The sequence below is a fragment of the Metarhizium acridum genome, assembly GCF_019434415.1.
Source record: "Metarhizium acridum strain ARSEF 324 chromosome Unknown scaffold_555, whole genome shotgun sequence".
NCBI classification, from domain to species: Eukaryota; Fungi; Ascomycota; class Sordariomycetes; order Hypocreales; family Clavicipitaceae; genus Metarhizium; species Metarhizium acridum.
The window spans coordinates 901,835-920,588 of NW_027094039.1; the positions used below are offsets into that span (position 1 = coordinate 901,835).

Here is an 18,754-nt window from a genome sequence, read left to right on the forward strand (position 1 = left end):
GCGCTGACCGAAAGTTGGGTCGAACCAGCTCTTTCTTTCCACGTTGTCTACACCATCAGCAGCAGAGCCGCAAGAAAAGAGGCTCAAAATCAACATGCCGTCCGTCAAAAACCCCAACGGCCCGTCCAAGAACCGGCTCGCCGCCCGCGCTGCCGCCGCCAAAAAGGTCCGGAGAAAGCGCAGCGAACTGGCCCGGAACAAAATTTCAAAGCAGGACGTTGCCCGCGGCGCAAGACCCGGAATCCTACCCACGAGCGGTCCGCGAGCGAAAGTGAGCGCCAAAAAGGCGAGGAAGTTGGAGAAGAAGATGGGATATGCGCTCAAGAGAAAAATGGAGGCCGAGGGGGAGAAGCAGATGCTTGGTGAGCTTGAACTTGCGACTGATTTTTGGGTCTCTCTTCAAGGGCAGCACTAATGAGTCTTTGTAGATGCGCCCGATATGGACGCCGAGGTTGAGAAGCAGCTACATGGGGAGAACGAAATGGACATCCAGTGATGAACGGATAGTAATCCACGCTCTTTGCCCTTGAACATTTTACGATGCGATGAGGGGGGTAGTGGGGAGGCAGGCATGGCATTTTGCACGACGATTGTTGCGACACGGTATATGGTGGTTAGCGTGTATTTCCCTTCATGGTCACGGAAAGGCGTTGGGGGCTGGTAAAAGTTGAGAAATACTATACTGATGACTGTTTCTTTTTGTTGTGCTGACGACTTTGAAATGCGTGCGGGTGGTGTTGATGGTGAAGAGATGACTCAACGCTGGGAGATGGCAGAGGAACAAATCAATGAGGCGGGATCCTATTGTCTGTTTGGATTCTGTGCTGTCGCGGATTGTGCCAAATTGGGTGCTCGTGAATAGCAAGCAGCTCCGTGACTGCCATTGCTTCATGCTATTCGTTGCAACCACCTTGGTAGACGTGCTCTTTTCACCACTTTCTCTTCCTCCTCGTCCTCTTTTTTTTTCCCTTTATTTTTTTCCCTTTCCCCTCTTCCAGAGATGAAATCGGGACTAAAAAGAATCCCCATCCAAATGTTCTCGCGGGGGTACTTTGCACTTTCCTCAGCCAAGTTTCGTTTATTTCAAGTCATTTTTGTTCATTTTAATCAACTCTTGGGGAATGCATCATCTAAAATAAATGATTGGCCTACAATGGTACACACCGGAGTCGCTACCAAGGAATCTGTGCTTCCCGGCAATGGAAGCCCCCGACGTGGCAGCGACCAGGCTTGTGGCACAGTCACACGAGCGGCAACTGGCAGCGGTACGGTTTAATATTAATTATCGACATGATGAAAACTAACACGGCGCTTCAGCTTGTGACGACGCCCAAGACCTGGCGGCCAGAATAGAAGCTCTGTCCGAGTCGCTGCACAACTCGTTGCCCCTAGGTTTGATTCCCTATAAACTGGCCGAGGCGCTTCGACACCACTCCAACCATCGTCTCCAACTAGCAAGAGAACAAGGCATTAAACTCGAGCATCTTTACATCGGCACAGACTGTCTTCCTACGTGGAGCACTCTCTATTGGGACCCCGAGAACGAGTCCCTCCATAACACAATACAAATGCACCTCCTCCACCTTCAGCTTGCTCAAAAGTTGGGAGAGTTTCTGCAGCAGCAGATTCGAGACAAGAGCAATCGGAGGTTGCGTCAGGCTCTGGCGCTGGGCATCAAACTCGAAAACATATTCATCGGCGAGTCCCTGCTGCCAGAGTGGACTGCCGATAAGGGCGGCAGTGACGGTGAAGAGGTCGCCCTCTCTGCAGTCAATGATACGCTGAGCGGCTCTACATGCGTTGACGCTAGACGCGACAGCTTGGAAACCGTCGTTGGTCCTATTGCAGACCTGTCCGATCCGGGTGCTTGGCAGCCTTCTGATTCCGAAGGCCCGGTCTCGTTTCGGGACCTGGCACCGAGCAACATCTATGACAGTGACGAGGACGACGAACAACACCACCCCGACGAAATATACATGAACAACCACGTGGATACACAGCCGATTTACGACGAATATGGAAATTCCAACATTGTCCACGACGTGGAGATTGTTGGTGGCCATGGCCAGCATGACACTGTCGACCTGGGAGTATATATGGCAGTGGACGATGAAGAAGTACAAGACCTGCCAGAGGTAGAATTGGCCATGGATAGGAAGAGCTTTGAACAACATTTCGGAGATGACGATGCGGTTGACGTTCATATTCCAGACATGGAAATATTCTGCTTCGACAAGATTGAGGAATACGACGACGACGACATGCATGAAGATAATAACAAGCAACAAGACACTTTGAGGGTAGAGCCACCGCGTTATATGGAACTAGATGATGATGGCAGTCACGGTGAAGACGACGACATCTCACAAGGAAATGCTATGGACATTTGTGGATCAGATGACAGTTTGTCCGATTCGGAGATGCTGAGTGAGGAGGAGTAGATGTCTTTTTCGGGGAGCTGCCCGGCTTACCGCATCATCTTATGGGAGAGGCAGGCAAACATTGCACCCAGGCTGCGGGAGACTTGCCTCGAGATCTGGGAGGATTCACGCTGAGAACTGGGTTATCCGGGAGTTATGATACCATGATATACAGAAATAGTACAAAATTTATCCCCATCACAGTTGCCGCATGCAAACGCCTCTGCATCAGCATCATGGGACTTTGAAGCCGTCCAGTCATTCCCGTACGTGTGTCGCAAGGCTCCGCACGATTCACAGTGTAGAATACAGAAACCCAAAGGCACGCACAAAATGTCTCACGTATTGCCTATTCGTCGCGAAACCTGCTCGGATATCCCTGTATTTGGCATCCAGACCACCAGCAGCCTTGGGGCCAACGTAGTCCGGACCGGCGCACTCACCGACCTGTACATGTGCCGCCAGGCGTGACTCGACACGCCCAGCTACAATAGACCGAACACCATGTTCTCTTGGACAAACTCGGTTTGTGGCGGTGTTTATCACAGTGGACAGACCGACTCCAACAAAGGAACCATACACGCCGCTAGGTCACGATTTAACCCCCTTTCGTCCTACTTTCTCTTGGACGGCGGCATGAAGACGCCTAAATTCAAGGCTAAAGCCAAACTGAACAATTTGCAGCTATAGTCTGCTGGTGGAATACAACCTAGTACACTTCTAGGCGGTGCTGGAAATCGGTTCGGAAATTTGAAATTTACTGCGAGGCATGGTCATCGACTAGGGACATGGGAGGCCAAACTCTTCTACAAAGGGGGCTCGACGAACAAGCTAGCCTACAGCACCGAGAGGTTTGCTTACACAACATGGACCGCTGCCTAGTGGCTGGCTTTGAGTTTTGCCCAAGTTGACGCTTGTTCAGAAGCCAAAAAGTGCATCGTCATGAGCCACCCGTCGTCGTGTAAGCCGAGGCGGCTCTCCGCATTTCTTCAAGCGGCCAGAATTCTCAGCCAACTGCTCTCTTTTCCCTGCTTACAGACAGAAAACATCCCCCCAACCCCAAAAATCTCAAAATGGTCGTCGTATCCAAGTTCACGGGTCGCTGGGCCCTCTGGGCTTTGGCTTCGCTCGGCCGGCTCACTCCCGTCGCCAGCTATCCAAAGCAGGATGCCGCCAATGGTTCCATGTACGACAGAAACAACTTCACAGGAGGGGGCTACGTGCCCGACATAGTCCCAAAGCCATTCTACGCCATTGCCAACAGAATACTCACCAAGCAAGATGCCCTGGATGCTCTGGAAATGGGAGCCAACGCCTTGTACATCCCCGTCCGGGGATGGACACACACCGGATGGTGGGCCGACTATGATGGCAAGGCCCGCACCGCAGGGGATAGACTGCATCATCTATTCAAAGAGATTGCCAAATATCGCGTCGAGGGCAGAAACATCTGCCTCGTCTGGCTGGACCTTCGGAGCCCGGACTTTTGCACGCCGCACTACGCTCGCTGCACGTTTGACAGACTGGTCTCTTTCTCCCGCAACATTCTTCAGAGCGAAGGCATCTACGTCCTCTACGGGTTCCACCTCGAGAGTGTCAATGGGAGTGCCTACACGTCCCTCCAAGACGACATCAACGACATGGAGGCCATCTCTCTCGAGGGCGAGCTGGCAGACGTAAATGCTTCCTTTTGGAAGTACGGACCCTCGGCACCCGACAGTCGGGTCATGTCGTACGGATATTTCGACTTGGCCACGCCGCGGTTCGGCCACTGCAACGAGGAGAGATTCTATGTTTGCTCGGAGCTCAAACGGGGCGCCAACAGCAGGGGCGAGATTGGCAAAACATACGCCTGGACCGTTTCGGGTGATCAGTCCGTGTACGTCGACAGGCTGATGGAAGCTGGTGTCGATGGCCTTGTTTTCGGCTTCAAAGCGATCAACTTTAAAGACCACGAGGCGTCTTTTTTGGCCTTTAGGAACATCGTGGACTGGATCGACAGTCATCCGGACCGGTACTTGGCCAACATTTATGATAAGCCGTGGGATCGACGTCTAAATAACGAGTCGGAGAATAAGTAAATAACAGGTAGACGGCTATATTGCATTTCAGGACGTTGTCAAGTTGAAATTGCTGCTTGCACGTGCTCCTGCTCTGTGGCGGGTACAGTCTCCGGAGTAAAAGTGTCTATCCCATGATTGCTTTTTACGCCGACATGCTAGACTCCCGTGTTGTAGTCGGGGGTTGATGTGCACAAGTGAGTTGGTAAAATGATTTTATTCCTTTCCAAATATAGCTGGCAGACTTGGTACGATACAATAGAGGTTTATTGCATGGAATCGACCTGGTGGCGTCAATCTGTGTATGTGCTCAATCACCTTTGCACAAGGAAATAGCAAAATGTCAGACCTGATGTAAGCCGTTGTACCCCCATTGAGGACGAGCCAACTTATGCAGAATGCTCCACAAGCCGCTCGACGGGGAGCATGATGGCCCTGTCCAAACCATAGGGCATCCCTCGATGCCGGCCACGAAGCATCATGGCACACATGACGACCTTTCCAAACGTAGAAAACTCTGTCGACAAGGCTGAAGTAATGTCGGGGTAGCCCATGGTTAAGCCAACACCACCGCTGGGGAACGAATCAGCCTCAGCACACGTTTGTCGACACGGAGTCGCCATACTAGTAAGAAAAGAACTTACTACGCCGAAACCACTTCAAAGAATATGGCAAAGAATGAAAAAGCCTCATTCCGGTCAGCAACTTGCCCCTTGACTTGACGATGGAAACTTTCCCTCCGGAAAAAAGAAAGAAACGTACCGGCTCACTGGGATCCGCAAGTTTACTCGCCTCAGAGACACTCAAACAAAACAACCCCAAAAAAATGTACCACAGGTCAAAACCGAGCTGCTTCTGCATGTGCTGGAGTAAATACGACGCTCCTCTGTCTTCGTTGTACGTCGGGTCCTGCGCGTAATACCCAAGCGACTTCTCTTCGTAGATGTTGGAGGAACGAATGCTCATGGCGATGGGGAATGCGGAGATATACATCATGACCAGGAGAGTGAATTGCGCACCGGGGCTTAGATTCGACAGAGTAAATGAGGCTGCGCCGGTGTGTCGCGCCGCGGCGGATTGGAAGAAGGCCGCGGCCACTCGCTGGGCCAGGGTCAAGTGTGTGAATTCCGGGTTATGCAGATCCAGCACGAGGAGGATAAGAGTGCCGAGGAAGTTGAGGCCGATAATGATGCCGAACAGCGCCCATGTGGTTCCGCCGGGAAACAGGAGCGCGTAGCAACGGCGAGGGTGAGTGAGCAAGAACTGAAGAGGTTCCTGGATCGAGGAGCCTCGGGGCGTAACCTTGGACATGGTCCACAAGATGAATCGTAGGAAGACCGGGTACAGCGTGTTGCCGGCAAACGTGAGAAGACTGAGCCAGAACATTACCCAGGGTGAGTCTTGAAAGAACACCATTGAATCGGGCGTGAGGGTGAATCCTAGGTTGCAAACGGCAGTTTGAGAGGTGTAAAAGGCCCTGAGTGAAGTTGGTCACACAGTCACCTGGCTCTGTTCCGAAGTTGACTTTCTACATACCACCAGATTTTGTCCTGCGCGAATTCGTCAAGATGCGCGGCATACTTGGAATCGGCATGCAGGATCCAGGCCACCAGGCCGATGGCTCCGATTAGATGGACGCCGAAATAGTAGGCTGGGATTTGACATCATCGCTCAGTTGACGAACAAGCAGTTCTCCCCCATCTTCCCCTTCCCCCCCCCCCCCCCCCCCCCCCCCCAAAAAAAAAAAAACAGAGAAACGACACTTACCGACGACTATTTTGAGCAACAGTTTAAGACTCCTGTACTCGATACCCCCCAGCTCGCTGCGATCTTGCCTGGTCAAATTATAGAACCGCGAGTTTCGTCCAATGCTTGCGCCAGTGGACAAGTATGGCATGTCGTCGGATGCTCGACGACGCCTTATGAGCTCTCTAGAGATTAGAGAAGGCGTCGGCTCCCTGCCAATAACAAAAATGGACGATGCGAGAGCGGCGGCCCGGTCTATAGATCTTGACTCCCGAAGGGGGCCCAGGGTCTGAAGGCGATGTTGGCGGTGGTTGTCTCCTCCATATCTTGTGGTCTCTGCGCCGTGGTAAGTAACATTGCTGTGTTAAGGGACGGACTCAAGTCATGTCCTACATACCTTCTTTGCTTTTTGATCTCGGACCGGTCAGCTCTACCAAAGGATGTCCTGTCAGCAAGAGTCAGATGGTTGCCATCTTGTAGCACCAGGGCGGGTCATGTATCGTTACCGAGATCTCTATCTCGTGGACCAGGGACGTATAATACGGAATCGCTTCTGGGATACCTGAGTTTGTCCGCTGACGAGTCGAAAGAGATGTGCGGTGCACTTGCATCAACCGCATCTTCCACGAAGGGAGGGAAAGATACTCTGGCCTCACTCTCCAAGTCCTGACAAGACCCCCTAATAGCATCGTCGTTTTCGGCACCTGGTTGAACACCATCCCTTTCACTTACTTTGCCAGAGGTTCCGTTTCTGCTACCACATCCGTGCCTGGTGATGTTGCTTTGGATTCTCCGTATTCCAAGCGAGCGTCTTCCTGAGAGTCTGGGCCACTTCTCCGGGCATGAAGGAAAGCAGGGCCTTTGGAAACATGGCGTCGGCACTGTTCTAAGTCATCGTGCGTCTTCGATTGATATGGAAAGTCTTACCAAAGTTATCAAGGTGTTTGTTGAACCAGTAGAGCCGCACAACGACTAGCAAGATGTTCACAAAACCCTATCTGTGTAAATAGAGTCGCAAAGTACAGGTATAACTGTTGATATAGCTTCAGCTCATTCAGATTGACACTATAGACCGACACGAATGGTTAACTCCGGGCAGGCCACGGAACAGGTTCTCTCATAAATTCGAAATACGATTTGGGAGCTCTGGCGAGAACATACACGTTGAGTCCAGACTCAGTTGATGCACTCGAACCCATAAAGTAGGCATCGATGGCAGATATGTTCCCGTACAAGTACAGAAACGGTATGGACAACAGTCCCATGACAAAGATGTAGGCATCTGCGACCAGTTAGCCATGTTTAAATAATTTGACTAACCAAGGATGTCTTCTAAAAAAGTCCCTGCTCAGAGACGGTTGGAATCGAAATATGAGAAGGGACTGCCAACGTACAATGTAAAGCAATAAAGTTTAGGGGCGGGCACCGCATAGTAAAACGACCTTTGGGTTTCGCAGTAAGGTGGTATCTGGAAATAAGTTAGGCATTAGTGTCACTCATCGACAAGCAGTCGTGATGATACCAATCTTTCAAACGACGAGGAAGGTTAGAACGAACGGGGGCAAAGCAGCCGAAAGAAATCAAAACATCGGTTGCCACACTTATATGCAGCCTGTATCTCTCCGCAGAGTCAGCTTGCTTGTCCTTCTGGGACTAACCAAAACAAGTTTTTTTCCGGTGCCTTCACCCCGAATCCCTCCACAGCCTCTCACTTTCTTGTCTAGTTCAAAGCCGCATATCTATTAGAACGTCTCATGCAAGGCATGCACACTGATGGCCCAGCATCCCGTTCAACCAAGACACGATGGCGGACAGGGTTGCACCCAATTGGCTCGGTAATTGCGGGGGACAGAACATTCCGATGTCACGATCATCGCTAGAAATGAACATCTCCCGCGATATACACAGTCATTGCGCGTGCGGAACACAACGCATCTTGACCCATCAAATGCCCGGCTTTGTATGCCAACATCGAAATGGGGGGGCCCGGAGATGTCTCTGTGGATATTCAAGACATGCAGCACGAAGAAAACAAACAAGCAAACAACCCGACTCTGAAGACGAGAGGCCCATGTATAATTTGCGACGCACAGCATGGCAGCAGGTCTCGTGACACACCGAGGCGGTCCGGGCTGTTCGTGCTCGGATTACGACCATATCATCGTGCAGTGTAACTGTTGTTTCCCGAGATCTGTTTCCCCATCGGTCGGACTCTCTCCTCTCCCTCGACTTGAAGCTCATACTGCCCGGTCAACCTTGAACGAGTCAGCATGATCAGACGCTCTTCTGCCATTTGTTAGGCTACAGAAGTTCACCAAAACTGTGGAGATGGATCTAAGATCGGTTTTACCAGCGTAACATACAACCCCAGGTTGACATGTTGTGCCGAGACCTGTTCCTTTGCGTCAGCTGAGTGTTCGAAATTCCCGTGTCGGAAAAAGGTCTCAGCCCGCAGAAGCCCTACATAGATTGGCGGCTCGATAATACACTCCCCACGATATATCTGCCTCCTTGCATCACATACTATCTCTTTGTTGCAGATTTTTATCGTTTCGAAGCAGGGTTCTGGTTGAGGGTAAAAGCATGATAAGGCAGAACTAACACTGCCCACATCAGCAAAGACGCGTAAATGCAAGGATCAGCGGCACGCGGCCTGATCTTGTAGTAATCAGCCCGCAGCCTTGTGCCGCGAGACATGCATATAACTCCAAGTAAAAAGGAGAAGTCGAAGTTTTTCCCCGATAGTGTTTGAGACAGTATCGACCCATATCGGTCGTTAGCATGACAGCAACTCCCGCCAGGTTGTTTCTACTTTGTGAGTGTACTGTCGTGGGGAGCACCAAGCACAGCTGAAGCTTGGTAATAGCATAATTTCCACCTAATGTGCCAATGTTGATTTGGAAGACCGTTCCGTACACCTGGGTCGACTTCATCCGTCGCTCAACTCGGTAGGCAGCCGTGACAGTCACAAGCAAGATGCCGCCCGTGTTATCAAGCCTCCTCAGCTTAGCCCTATGATGCTTGCTTGAACTCATGTACGACATATGACATGTCAGAAAAGTACTTAATGGTATGTGAATACTCCGTAGACGCTTCGACATCGGCTAAAAAGGGGGGGAGGTTCTGTAGCAGCATGGCTATATTGATCCACTCGCCTGCAGAATATGTTGAATCGAGTCTCTTCAATCTTCAATCGGCAAGGCCCGCGATCAAACGAACAGAGCAAAAGACATGACTTCCTGCTCGACATGTAGCGAAATTATCGTGCCCAGCCAGTTCTCCACCGCTCGATAGCTTTCCTGGCTCAAACGGAGAAGGGAGCTCCAGCGAATCTCGACCGCCCACACTCAACACTGATTTTCCGACGACCGTTGGAGGAAAGCGATCCCCGGTCTCCATCTTAGAAACGGCCTGTCAAACCGTGGGTCCGGTGTAACAAAATTCTCGGGGGTTCGAGATGCTTCTGTCTTTGAATCTCCCGCCTGGACAAGCAGGTGACTTCACAAGTGAACGCAGTGAAACCCACAAAAGACGCCGAAAGTCTGCCCGTACAGCATCGTAACTGGCGGCAGGTGCCGAGCCAAACTCATTGACCAGCATCATACCGGCGAACCAATGCCACCTAGATCTGCCTGCACGTTGTAACTTCCCCTCCCCCTTGGCCGGAGACATGAACGGCCCAGCGTAGTCCTGATGTACTAGCTGTCATGTGGAGAGGACAGAGTCGGCTCATTATCTGCCCATCTGATGGGCGGACGTAAATCGTAGCATGCGGGAGAAGCAGCTCATCGAGAGGTCACACCAGCGCGTCCCGTTCTCTCCAAAAAGTAGAAGGCTGCATCCAGCGGCGCAAGAACGCCTGCAGAAGCAGAGGGCCAACGAGGGTGAATGGCAGTCCACGTCATGAAAAGGGGAGAGAATCGGGGTTCGAGTCGACTGGGAGGGATCCCCCGCACAAATCGAAGCTTTTGAGGAAGCCGAAGTATCTATGCGGCACGCAATCTCTAGTGATATATTTTCGAAGCTGCCGATAACTATACAGCAGACGATGTGGCAAGTTATTCAATGTCCATGCGGGATACCCGTGGTTATTTTTGGGTCTGAGAATTCGAGTGACGCCTACCATTCGAAAAGCGAGCACCTGCCGCGGCACATGGGCTAAGATCGGCAAAACGCCGCCACATGGCAAGAAAGACAAGATGTTGCTGCAAGCTATCTATAACGCCATACATAGATGAAGCTAATGAGAAATATAAAATGGGGACAATGTAATTTACATTGCATTATTATGACTATTCTTTCGTATGTAGCAATAGGTTAGAGCTACAACCCTAACCCTGAGCACAGCATTGCACAGCACTAACCATCAAGCTTGACTCGGTATAGTTCCACGATAATCCCGAGAGGGGGGCTAGTAAGACGCACAATACGTGCCACAACAACATAGATCAAGTCCCGCCGGAGGTGATACAATATATAGAGATATGTATATATAGAGATATCCCGTCTATCAATAGTAGTACAAGTCGTGCTTTTTTTTATGTTTCCTTGGAAGGGCGGCCCCAATCCCTCTACGAGGCTCTCCCGTTCCACCCACTCCAGGCATGTAAGCTCATCTAGCAACAGCCAAGCGACCACCTATGAAGAACTTGGCCGCATTTGTTGCTGCCTAGGTGTTCAAGCATCAACACAGAAGAAAGCAAAAAACATTTAGCAATTGTCCCACGCGCCTTACACTCCTTGTCGTCCCATTTTTTTCCCTTTGATTCTGTTGATACAACGGCAGGCACCTGTAATATAGCATGGTTGTCCAAATGGAAGTAAAACTTTCGAGGCGGCATAAAGGGTGCATTATCCCCTCACTTATGCATCAACCATGCCGTCTGCGATTGCTAGGCGTTGTTTGGCCGTCTTGGCTCGTTTCCCAGCCGTCTTTCCACGTCCTCTCTTGCCCTTCGTATCGCTTTCGGCAGGGGTTGCTGTGCCAGAGGCTCCAGCTCTGCTTCCGTCATCAAAATGTCCCTCGCCTGTACCGTGGTTAGCATCGACTCGTCAGCAGATGCATATATAACAACGCAGAGAAATCTTACCTTCATGATACATGTCATCCAAGCTGGCGGGAGCTTCCGCCTTCTTGCGCTTTCCGCCTCTCTTCTTCTGTTTGTCATACTCTCCGGACTCCAAAAGCTCCTTCTCACGTCGTTCAATCATTTCAGCCTGCTCGTCATCGGCCAGCCACATGGCAATATCGCGGTTGCGGTTCTCAGGTGCACGGCGACCAGAGAAGTCAACGCTGGCACCGCCTCCCTGGATAACGACACGCTGGACTTCCTCCTTTTGAAGAGCTCGCTTACGGATTCGCTCTTCAATGGTTCCGCGGGTAATGAGGCGATAAACAGTAACTTGCTTCGTCTGACCCAGTCTGTGGGCTCGGTCCATGGCTTGCGAGTCAATTGTAGGGTTCCAATCCGAGTCGTAAAAGATGACAGTATCGGCCGAAGTAAGATTGATTCCCAAACCACCCGCACGTGTAGACAGCAGGAAGATGAAAATTTCGGGTCGGGTCTGGAAATCATGAACAGTGTCACGTCGATCCTCCAGTTTGGTAGAACCGTCGAGACGGCAATACTTGTAGTTGCGGTAGGTGAGATACTCCTCCATCATATCAATCATACGAGTCATCTGGAAGTACAGCAGGACTCGGTGACCTTCATTCTTGAGTTTGAATAACAACTCATCAAGCTTGGCCAGCTTGCCACTGTCGGTAACAAATTTGTGCATAGAGGGGACCATGAATTCGGTGAAGCGCTTCTTATCGCTGTCGGGCTTGGGGAGAAGGCTGCGTGAAGGGTATAGCTCGAGAGGCACCTTTTGTTCAATGAGTGACTTCTCCTCCGCAAAGTTGGGACCGTAGAGAGCCCTACGAATGGCGGGGTTGAACATCATGTCTTGGCGTTCTCTGACCGCGCTCATGCTGTTGCATGAAACCTCAATTGGGGGCGCCGACGCACGAGACCGACCAGCAATCTCCAGCCTACTCAGACCAGAGTCGTCGTAACTGCCGCGAGCAACATTCATAAGATTGTCGAGGATGCCTTCGTTGGTTATCTCAGCAAGAGGACGGCGATTTTCTCTGGCGCAAATGTTGAACAATGCGTGTGCGGGAGTAAATGTCTTGTCCTCTCCTTCCTCGTCGTCGTAGACGATTGACATTTGGCCGATTCTATCGCTCTTTTGCAGTTCATTGGCTGCCCGAGTAAAGAGGCTGTCATGCGTAGCCCTGTAAACGTCCCCAGCAGAAACGTCTGCAAAGCGAAGCCAAGAGAACGCCTTTGACTCTTGCGCGTTCTCACGAACATGGTCAGGGGACCAAATATTCATCATGTGGTTCAGAGCCTTGTTGCGCCATCCGGCCTTGGCATTATCCCTCGAGGCCTTGTTGAGACGGCCACCCTCCGTCCAGACCAGCGACGGGAGCTCGAAATTGATAAGACTGCGGGTAGAGTAGCCGGCAGCAACGGTACTTCCTTCACGTACAAACGAGGCCGTTTCCGCAAAGTAGCCAAACGAGTATGGAGCAGTAACCTCGGCGCGTTCAAACAGGTCTGGATGATTGCAGACTTTTCGGAACTGCATGACCAAGTTCATCAAGGTGCCCGAATCCTGGTCGTCTCCCATGGTGGCCTTTTCAACGAGATCCATGATGTTGATCTGGTTCCGAAGATTGGTGTAGTAGGCTCGCTGTCTATATGTGAGATTGCAGAACACATCCAGTTCAATCTTGTCACCAAGCTCCTTTTGCACATGTTTCTTGACACGACGGAGCATAAAGGGCTTCAGAATCATGTGGAGGCGCTTGAGCTGGTCTTCGTTGAGCTTCGTGTTACTCTGTGCGTGAGACTCGATATCCTTGGAGAACCATTCGCTAAATTCGTCGTGCGAGTCGAAAAGGGACGGCATGATGAAGTGGAGCAGCGCCCATAATTCCTGCATGTTATTCTGAATAGGCGTACCGGTAAGCAGGAGTCTGTTGCGGCAGTGAAAGCCCAGCAGAGACTTCCACCGAGAACTCTGGGAGCTCTTGATGGCTTGGGCCTCGTCAAGAATCATGTACTGCCACCGCATCTTTTGGAAATATGCCACATCAGAGACAACTAGCTGGTAAGACGTCACGCAGACGTGGAAAGCAGCGTCCTTGCGATATGTTGAGTGCTTCCTGTCCCAAAATTTACGCAGGACCTTGCGGTCCGGCGCACTGCCCCAGTAGGGGAGAATTTTGAACTCGGGAACAAACTTGGCGATTTCCTGTTGCCAGTTGTGTAACGTCGAGGCGGGTGCAACAACCAGGAAGGGCCCCCAGATGTCGTGTTTCTCGGCCAGGTAAGCCATGACAGAGATGGACTGCACCGTCTTTCCGAGGCCCATTTCGTCGGCCAGGATACCATTGATGCCTTGCTCGTACAGGTTGACCAGCCAGTTGAGGCCCTTGAGCTGATACTCCTTGAGCTGCGCGTTGATGAGCTTCGGCTGCTCGACTTCCATTTCGCCAAGGCCTGTGGGATTCTGGAAGTTCATCTCGCCTTCTTCATCCATATCCAGGTCACCCTCATTGTTGAAGGCGCGCGCTTTCTTTTGGGCCTCTGCAATGGCATTCTGAGCATTCGCCATCGCAGCGGCCTGCAGCTGGGTCTCGTCTTCATTGTCAAAGTCGAGGTTCTCAAAATCGGTAACTCTGTCTCCGACGGGGCCAGATGGCTCCGATATGTCGAGCTTGTTTTGGGGTATCTCGTCGCTGGGCTGAGCAATGTCGGGGTTATCAGTGCTTCGCTCTACTTCATCCGTCTTGATCTTCTTTCCGATAAAGTGGGAGTACAGCTCGGTCTGTGAGATGAGGAAGTTGAGCTTTCTCTTCTGGCGAGCGGCTTCGCGGTCTGCCTCCTCCCGTCTGGCATTTTCAATCTCCTGCTTCTCGGCGGCCTTGCGCAAGTCACGCTCTTCACGTTCATTGCGTTTCCAGAAGCCCATCATATCACGCATAACTCGCTTAGCACGTGCCTGCAGATCCTTGGTGCCCTTGTTGGTCCGTAGCTGCCATCGCTTGGCTTCCTTTGATGCTAGGATAGCCGTCTTCTTGAGGTTGGAGGCCTTTGTCGCGTAGGAATCAACAGCCATCTTGAAAGTCTTGTTCACATCCTTCCGAGCCATGTCGCGCCAGATCTGCTCATAAATCTGATTGTAGCCCTTGGAGCTGAACTTCTTTTCCAGTTCAGAAGCCTCGTTCTTTTTCTCCTTGACGGGCTCCTTGCTCTCTTTTGTCTTCTCAGTATCCTTCTCCTTCTCCTTTTCTTTGGAGCGGCCCTTGATCTTGATGCGGACCTTGCTCTCCTCCTTGGGGGGAAGCTCCTTGCCCGCATCGAGCAAGGCCTGGGCTGCCTCGGCGGAGTCCTTCTCGGCCTTCTTCTGCTCCTTGGACTTCTTAAGACGCCCTCCTTTGCCTCTGCCCTTCTTGGGAGTGTCAGCATCCGAGGCTAAGAAGCTAGACATGGTACCACCCTCCAAGTTGAGCTCCAGATTACGCGCCGGTCCTTTGATGCCCTTTTGCAAGATAAGTTTGGTCTGCTGTGCCTTTTTGCTCGCACGCTCGGCGTCGCGCAGGTGCTTCTGGCGCTCGTTTTCATCTGCAGCAGCGTTCGCTCTGGCCAAGGCGGCTTCTTTGAGCTCAATAGTGACAGCCATGGACTTTTCGCGACGTCGCTTCCGCTGCATGTCCTTTTTACGCTCCTTCTCAGCAAAGAGCTCCTGCTCGCGAACTTCATGGAGCGCCTGGTCGTAAAAGACGTCGTCGTATCGTCGCTTGCCGAGTTCCGAGTGGAGAAGCAGTTTTTTAGCCGCGCTTCTGGTGTATTCTTCACGTCGAAGACGTCCCTGGTCAGCGTCAAAATCGATCATGATGCGTCTGCGCTTTTGGGCACGTTGTTTGTATTCCTGCTCGTCGAATTCGGTCGGGTCGAGGCTCGGTACGTCATTCTCAATCTGCATTTCCGAGTTTGAAATTTTCTTCTCCATCTCACTAGACCATGTCTTGGTAGCTTTAGGTTGGCCGTTTGCTAGGCGCTTCGAGTTTGATCGAGGCTGAGGCGACTCCCTCTTGATTGAAGAACGACGTTTACTCTTGGGGGCTTCCGCGTCCCGTATATCAGATGCTCGGCCTTTTGTTGGTCGTCGGCCAGGCTTCTTCCTCACCACTGACTCTGCTTTCCTAGCCCGAGTCGGTTCGGGTTCGTGTTCGACATCCCTTTCCGGCTCGACTTCAGTGTCACCGTCTTGCTCCGGCTCAAAGGGCTCCGGGCTGGGGGCACGCGGCTCGGGTGCAGGCTTTGGTGCAGGCTCAGCACTAGACAGGATGTTGGAAAATGACATGGGATCAGCCGATCGACCAGGAGTCTATATTTGCGTCAAATTAGCATCCGTGTTTTCCACCGACGGTGCTGTGCATCCCGTTCGAGATGACAGATGATAACAAACAGGACCGTCTCCATACCAAGGGGTGACTTACATTTGTCGATGACGCAGACACGGGTTTTGAAGGGGAAGCCGCGCGGGGCTCTGACTTGATGATAGTTGACATGGCAGAGGAGCCGTTTGTGGTTGAGTTCAAAGTGGCTGCAGGTACATGTCTTTGTGAAGGCGAGGTGAGTTGGGCTGTGCAGCCCGGCGGACTGTGAGAGCCAACAGGCAAGCTTGGGTGGGAGTGAGAAAGCGGGCTTCGCGGCCTATTATATGACGGTCTAGGCGACGTGTAATGACCGTTATTATTGCTGTAGTATGAGGATGAGTGATGTTGGTCGGCAGGTGTCCGCTCGTAGGGGTAAGGGTCGCGAGCAGTCTGTGGCGATGGATTCAGATTAGTCCGAGTTAGAAAACGCGCGAGGCGAAACAAGTCGCAGCCATGGTGCCATTAACGCGGGTGGTGTGAAATTTTTTTTTTCTTTTGAATTGACCACACAAGCCACCAGATGACAGAGTGTCAAGATGACATGGCAGATGACCACGACGAAGGCGGCTTAGATGAAAGGAGTGTACTCTTCTATTATTTTTTGTTGTTGTTGTTGTTGTTGTTGGAGAGTTCCGTGTTGGTGCTGGGGTAGGACGGTGGCAAATGCAGTCGGGAGAACAAAGCAAAACAGGAGGAAGGGGAATTGTTGGTTGGCTTGGTCAAGTGTTGAAGTTTTGAGAAGGCAAGAAGCAACAAGTGCCGTGCACGAGTGAAATGAGAAAAAAAAAGAAGTGGATTGGGCTCGGGCAACGGCTTACCTTGGGCGTGGAGTTCTGGGGCGCGTTGTGCCAGGAGTCGGATACCCTGCGCTCCTTGGTGGTGTCGGTCGTGGGGTCATAGACTCGACCTGATGCCGGCTTGTCGCGAGTGTGATGAAGGGATTGATGATGAGAGTCGGGCGATGAAGCAGGCGGCGGGTAGTAATTGGAGGCCGATGAGGCCGGGCGGTGTCGAGGCGACACTGGAGGTGCCCCGTGCTGGTGGTGATGATCGCGGCTATTCGCCGTGGACGGGTTCGAGGACGTCGAGGGGGGAGGCAACGGCGGGGGACCAGCAGCACCGGCTGGCGCTGAGGATGAGGACGCCATGTAGGGAGATGTCGACGATGCTACACCGCCGGCAGCCGCGGGTGCAGAGCCGTGGCCGTGGTGACGATGTCCGGTGCCGATGACGCGGTGGTGAGAGACGGAGCTGTGGTGCAGCGGCGGCGACAACCTCGGAGGCGATTGGAGAGGCGGGCTGGCAGCAGCGCCGTGGTTGCGGTGGTGGTGGTGATGATGGCCGCTGGCCGAGTTGGTGATGCTGGCGTTGGTGTTGCGGCCGGGAGATGCAAAGGGAGGAGGAGCATGGAAAGTCGAGGCAGAGGCAGAGGCAGAGGCAGAGGCCGAGCTGGCGTTGGCGTTGGTGTGGGCGTGGGCGTGGGCGTGGGCGTGAGCGGAGCCAGTTGGGACGGTTGGTGAGCGCAGGCTGAAGCTGGCTGCGGTTGTGGAGGATGAATCCAGGTGCCGGTGCGCTGCGTTCCCTGCATTCATCACGTCGCGCGCCGCAGCGTGGTGCTGGTGATGTCTCTCATGGCCGCGGCCGTGTCTGTCCATGCCGCGCTCACGGGCCTCACCATGTGCCTCACCATGTGCCTCACCTCTGCCGTCGCCATGCGCCCGCGGCAGCACCGTCGACCGGAAGCTGTTGTCCATGGCAGAGCAATGCGTCTCCAGCGGCGCGCGAGGGTTTGTGAGTCTCTCTTATGACTGCGCAGCCTGGCTGGCCGCGGGAGATGGCGCAACTCGCGGTAGACTCCAGAGTCGACTCTGACAGTCACAGCCAAGACCAGCCGGCGGTGCCTTGAGTCTTCCTTGGGTCTTGTCTCGTTTGCTCCGCTACGAAGAATAGTGGTCTAAGGCGGCGAACCCATGCGTGCGAGAAGGTCTGGTAGGAAATCTATGTCGGCTTCTGGCCAGCTTTGAGAAATTCGCCGCTGCTTGTCTCCTCCCCCAAGATGTAAAGGCACACGCCGGTCACGGCCAAGGACACCGAGTATAGTCAAGTACCTAGGTACTAGACGCGAGATGCAAGATGGCTCACAAGAGTCGAGTCTGGATGGGCCTGATGAATTGCCCAAGGGCCTCGTTCGGGTGGAGAGCAAACTGGCCTCTTACTTTTTTTTTGGGCGGGCTGATTGACCGCCAAAGGGGGAGAGTGACGGGCAGAAGCGGTACGCTGGTGATGTCTAGCGAGTGTGTTTTGTGTATTCCGGGATGTGAGTCCCAGTGATAATGGCCGGGCGAGGCGGCGATATAATGGTGTTGAGGCAGCCAGGCGTCGAGGAGGGTGCGATGGGGGATGGTCAAAAAATGCAGAGAGAAGGGAAAGGGGGCAGGCGGAAAAGAAAATCACAGCCACGGATGATGCCCTGCTGGTACAGACAAAGCCGAGTTGTGATGGCGGATGATGTTGCAGCAGGGCACACCTGGGCACTATGGTCTGGTGTGTTGGCCCCAGGTTCGCCAGGAGCCGATGCTGGACCACGCAGATGTATTCTTAGCACCGAGGATGGAGTCCGGAGCGTGTACATGCCTGTATGTACTTGGATGTGTGTCTGGACCTGCTGGGATCGTATGGAGCCGGGCAAGCCGCGCCGATGCGAGCATCTACAAGACTGCAGCCGAGGGGCCAGGGCAGCAACAGCAGTATTGATCTGCAGTACATACAGAAGACGGAGAACGGGGTACGGGGTAATGTCTGGTACCTTGGTACAAATGCTGAAGTGACAGAACTGGGAGCTGCGAAACATTCATCTATTCAATCCCGGAAAGTGGACAGATATGTACTCCGTACTCGAGGCGTATTGCGTGCCTCCAACTCGTCCACTCTCGTCATGGATCTATCTGGTCTATTTACTCTGTACCCCGGTCATGGTTTGTGTGGGTGAGCCACGTCTCCGGTGGTGCGCATGTGGGTATTACGACGGTATC

At 52.6% G+C, this 18,754-nt stretch overlaps 5 protein-coding genes across 7 annotated transcripts; 3 read left to right on the plus strand and 2 right to left on the minus strand.

Moving 5' to 3' along the window:
* The first annotated feature begins 21 nt into the window (after positions 1-21).
* On the plus strand, positions 22-1,068 carry J3458_018992 (uncharacterized protein). The gene is made up of 2 exons (XM_007810110.2): positions 22-362; positions 429-1,068. Exons 1-2 carry the CDS (start codon positions 95-97, stop codon positions 494-496), a joined length of 336 nt encoding a protein of 111 aa, XP_007808301.1. The 5' UTR covers positions 22-94; the 3' UTR covers positions 497-1,068.
* An 85-nt stretch (positions 1,069-1,153) lies between these two features.
* J3458_018993 (uncharacterized protein) lies at positions 1,154-2,669 on the plus strand (the record flags this gene model as incomplete). Its single annotated transcript, XM_066121349.1, has 2 exons — positions 1,154-1,265; positions 1,318-2,669. The coding sequence occupies 2 exons, from the start codon at positions 1,154-1,156 to the stop codon at positions 2,439-2,441; spliced, it is 1,236 nt and encodes a 411-aa protein (XP_065973706.1). The 3' UTR covers positions 2,442-2,669.
* A 770-nt stretch (positions 2,670-3,439) lies between these two features.
* Positions 3,440-4,501, plus strand: J3458_018994 (uncharacterized protein; the record flags this gene model as incomplete). The annotated part of the gene is made up of 1 exon (XM_007810112.2): positions 3,440-4,501. Exon 1 carries the CDS (start codon positions 3,494-3,496, stop codon positions 4,499-4,501), a length of 1,008 nt encoding a protein of 335 aa, XP_007808303.2. The 5' UTR covers positions 3,440-3,493.
* On the minus strand, positions 4,487-6,187 carry J3458_018995 (uncharacterized protein). 2 transcript variants are annotated; one of them, XM_066121350.1, is made up of 4 exons: positions 6,017-6,187; positions 5,243-5,957; positions 5,125-5,168; positions 4,487-5,053 (listed from the first exon to the last, which is right to left on the minus strand). In XM_066121350.1, the coding sequence occupies exons 2-4, from the start codon at positions 5,894-5,896 to the stop codon at positions 4,870-4,872; spliced, it is 882 nt and encodes a 293-aa protein (XP_065973707.1). In that variant the 5' UTR covers positions 5,897-5,957; positions 6,017-6,187; the 3' UTR covers positions 4,487-4,869. The 2 variants fall into 2 exon arrangements, with proteins under 2 accessions (XP_065973707.1, XP_065973708.1); XM_066121351.1 differs by having other exon boundaries at positions 5,106-5,168; positions 5,243-6,187.
* Positions 6,188-10,550: 4,363 nt separating this feature from the next.
* On the minus strand, positions 10,551-18,193 carry INO80 (putative DNA helicase ino80). Of its 2 annotated transcripts, XM_007810114.2 has the most exons (4): positions 16,541-18,193; positions 15,783-16,112; positions 11,317-15,670; positions 10,551-11,253 (listed from the first exon to the last, which is right to left on the minus strand). In XM_007810114.2, exons 1-4 carry the CDS (start codon positions 17,474-17,476, stop codon positions 11,090-11,092), a joined length of 5,784 nt encoding a protein of 1,927 aa, XP_007808305.2. In that variant the 5' UTR covers positions 17,477-18,193; the 3' UTR covers positions 10,551-11,089. The 2 variants fall into 2 exon arrangements, with proteins under 2 accessions (XP_007808305.2, XP_065973709.1); XM_066121352.1 differs by having other exon boundaries at positions 15,783-18,193.
* Between the last annotated feature and the right edge of the window lie 561 nt (positions 18,194-18,754).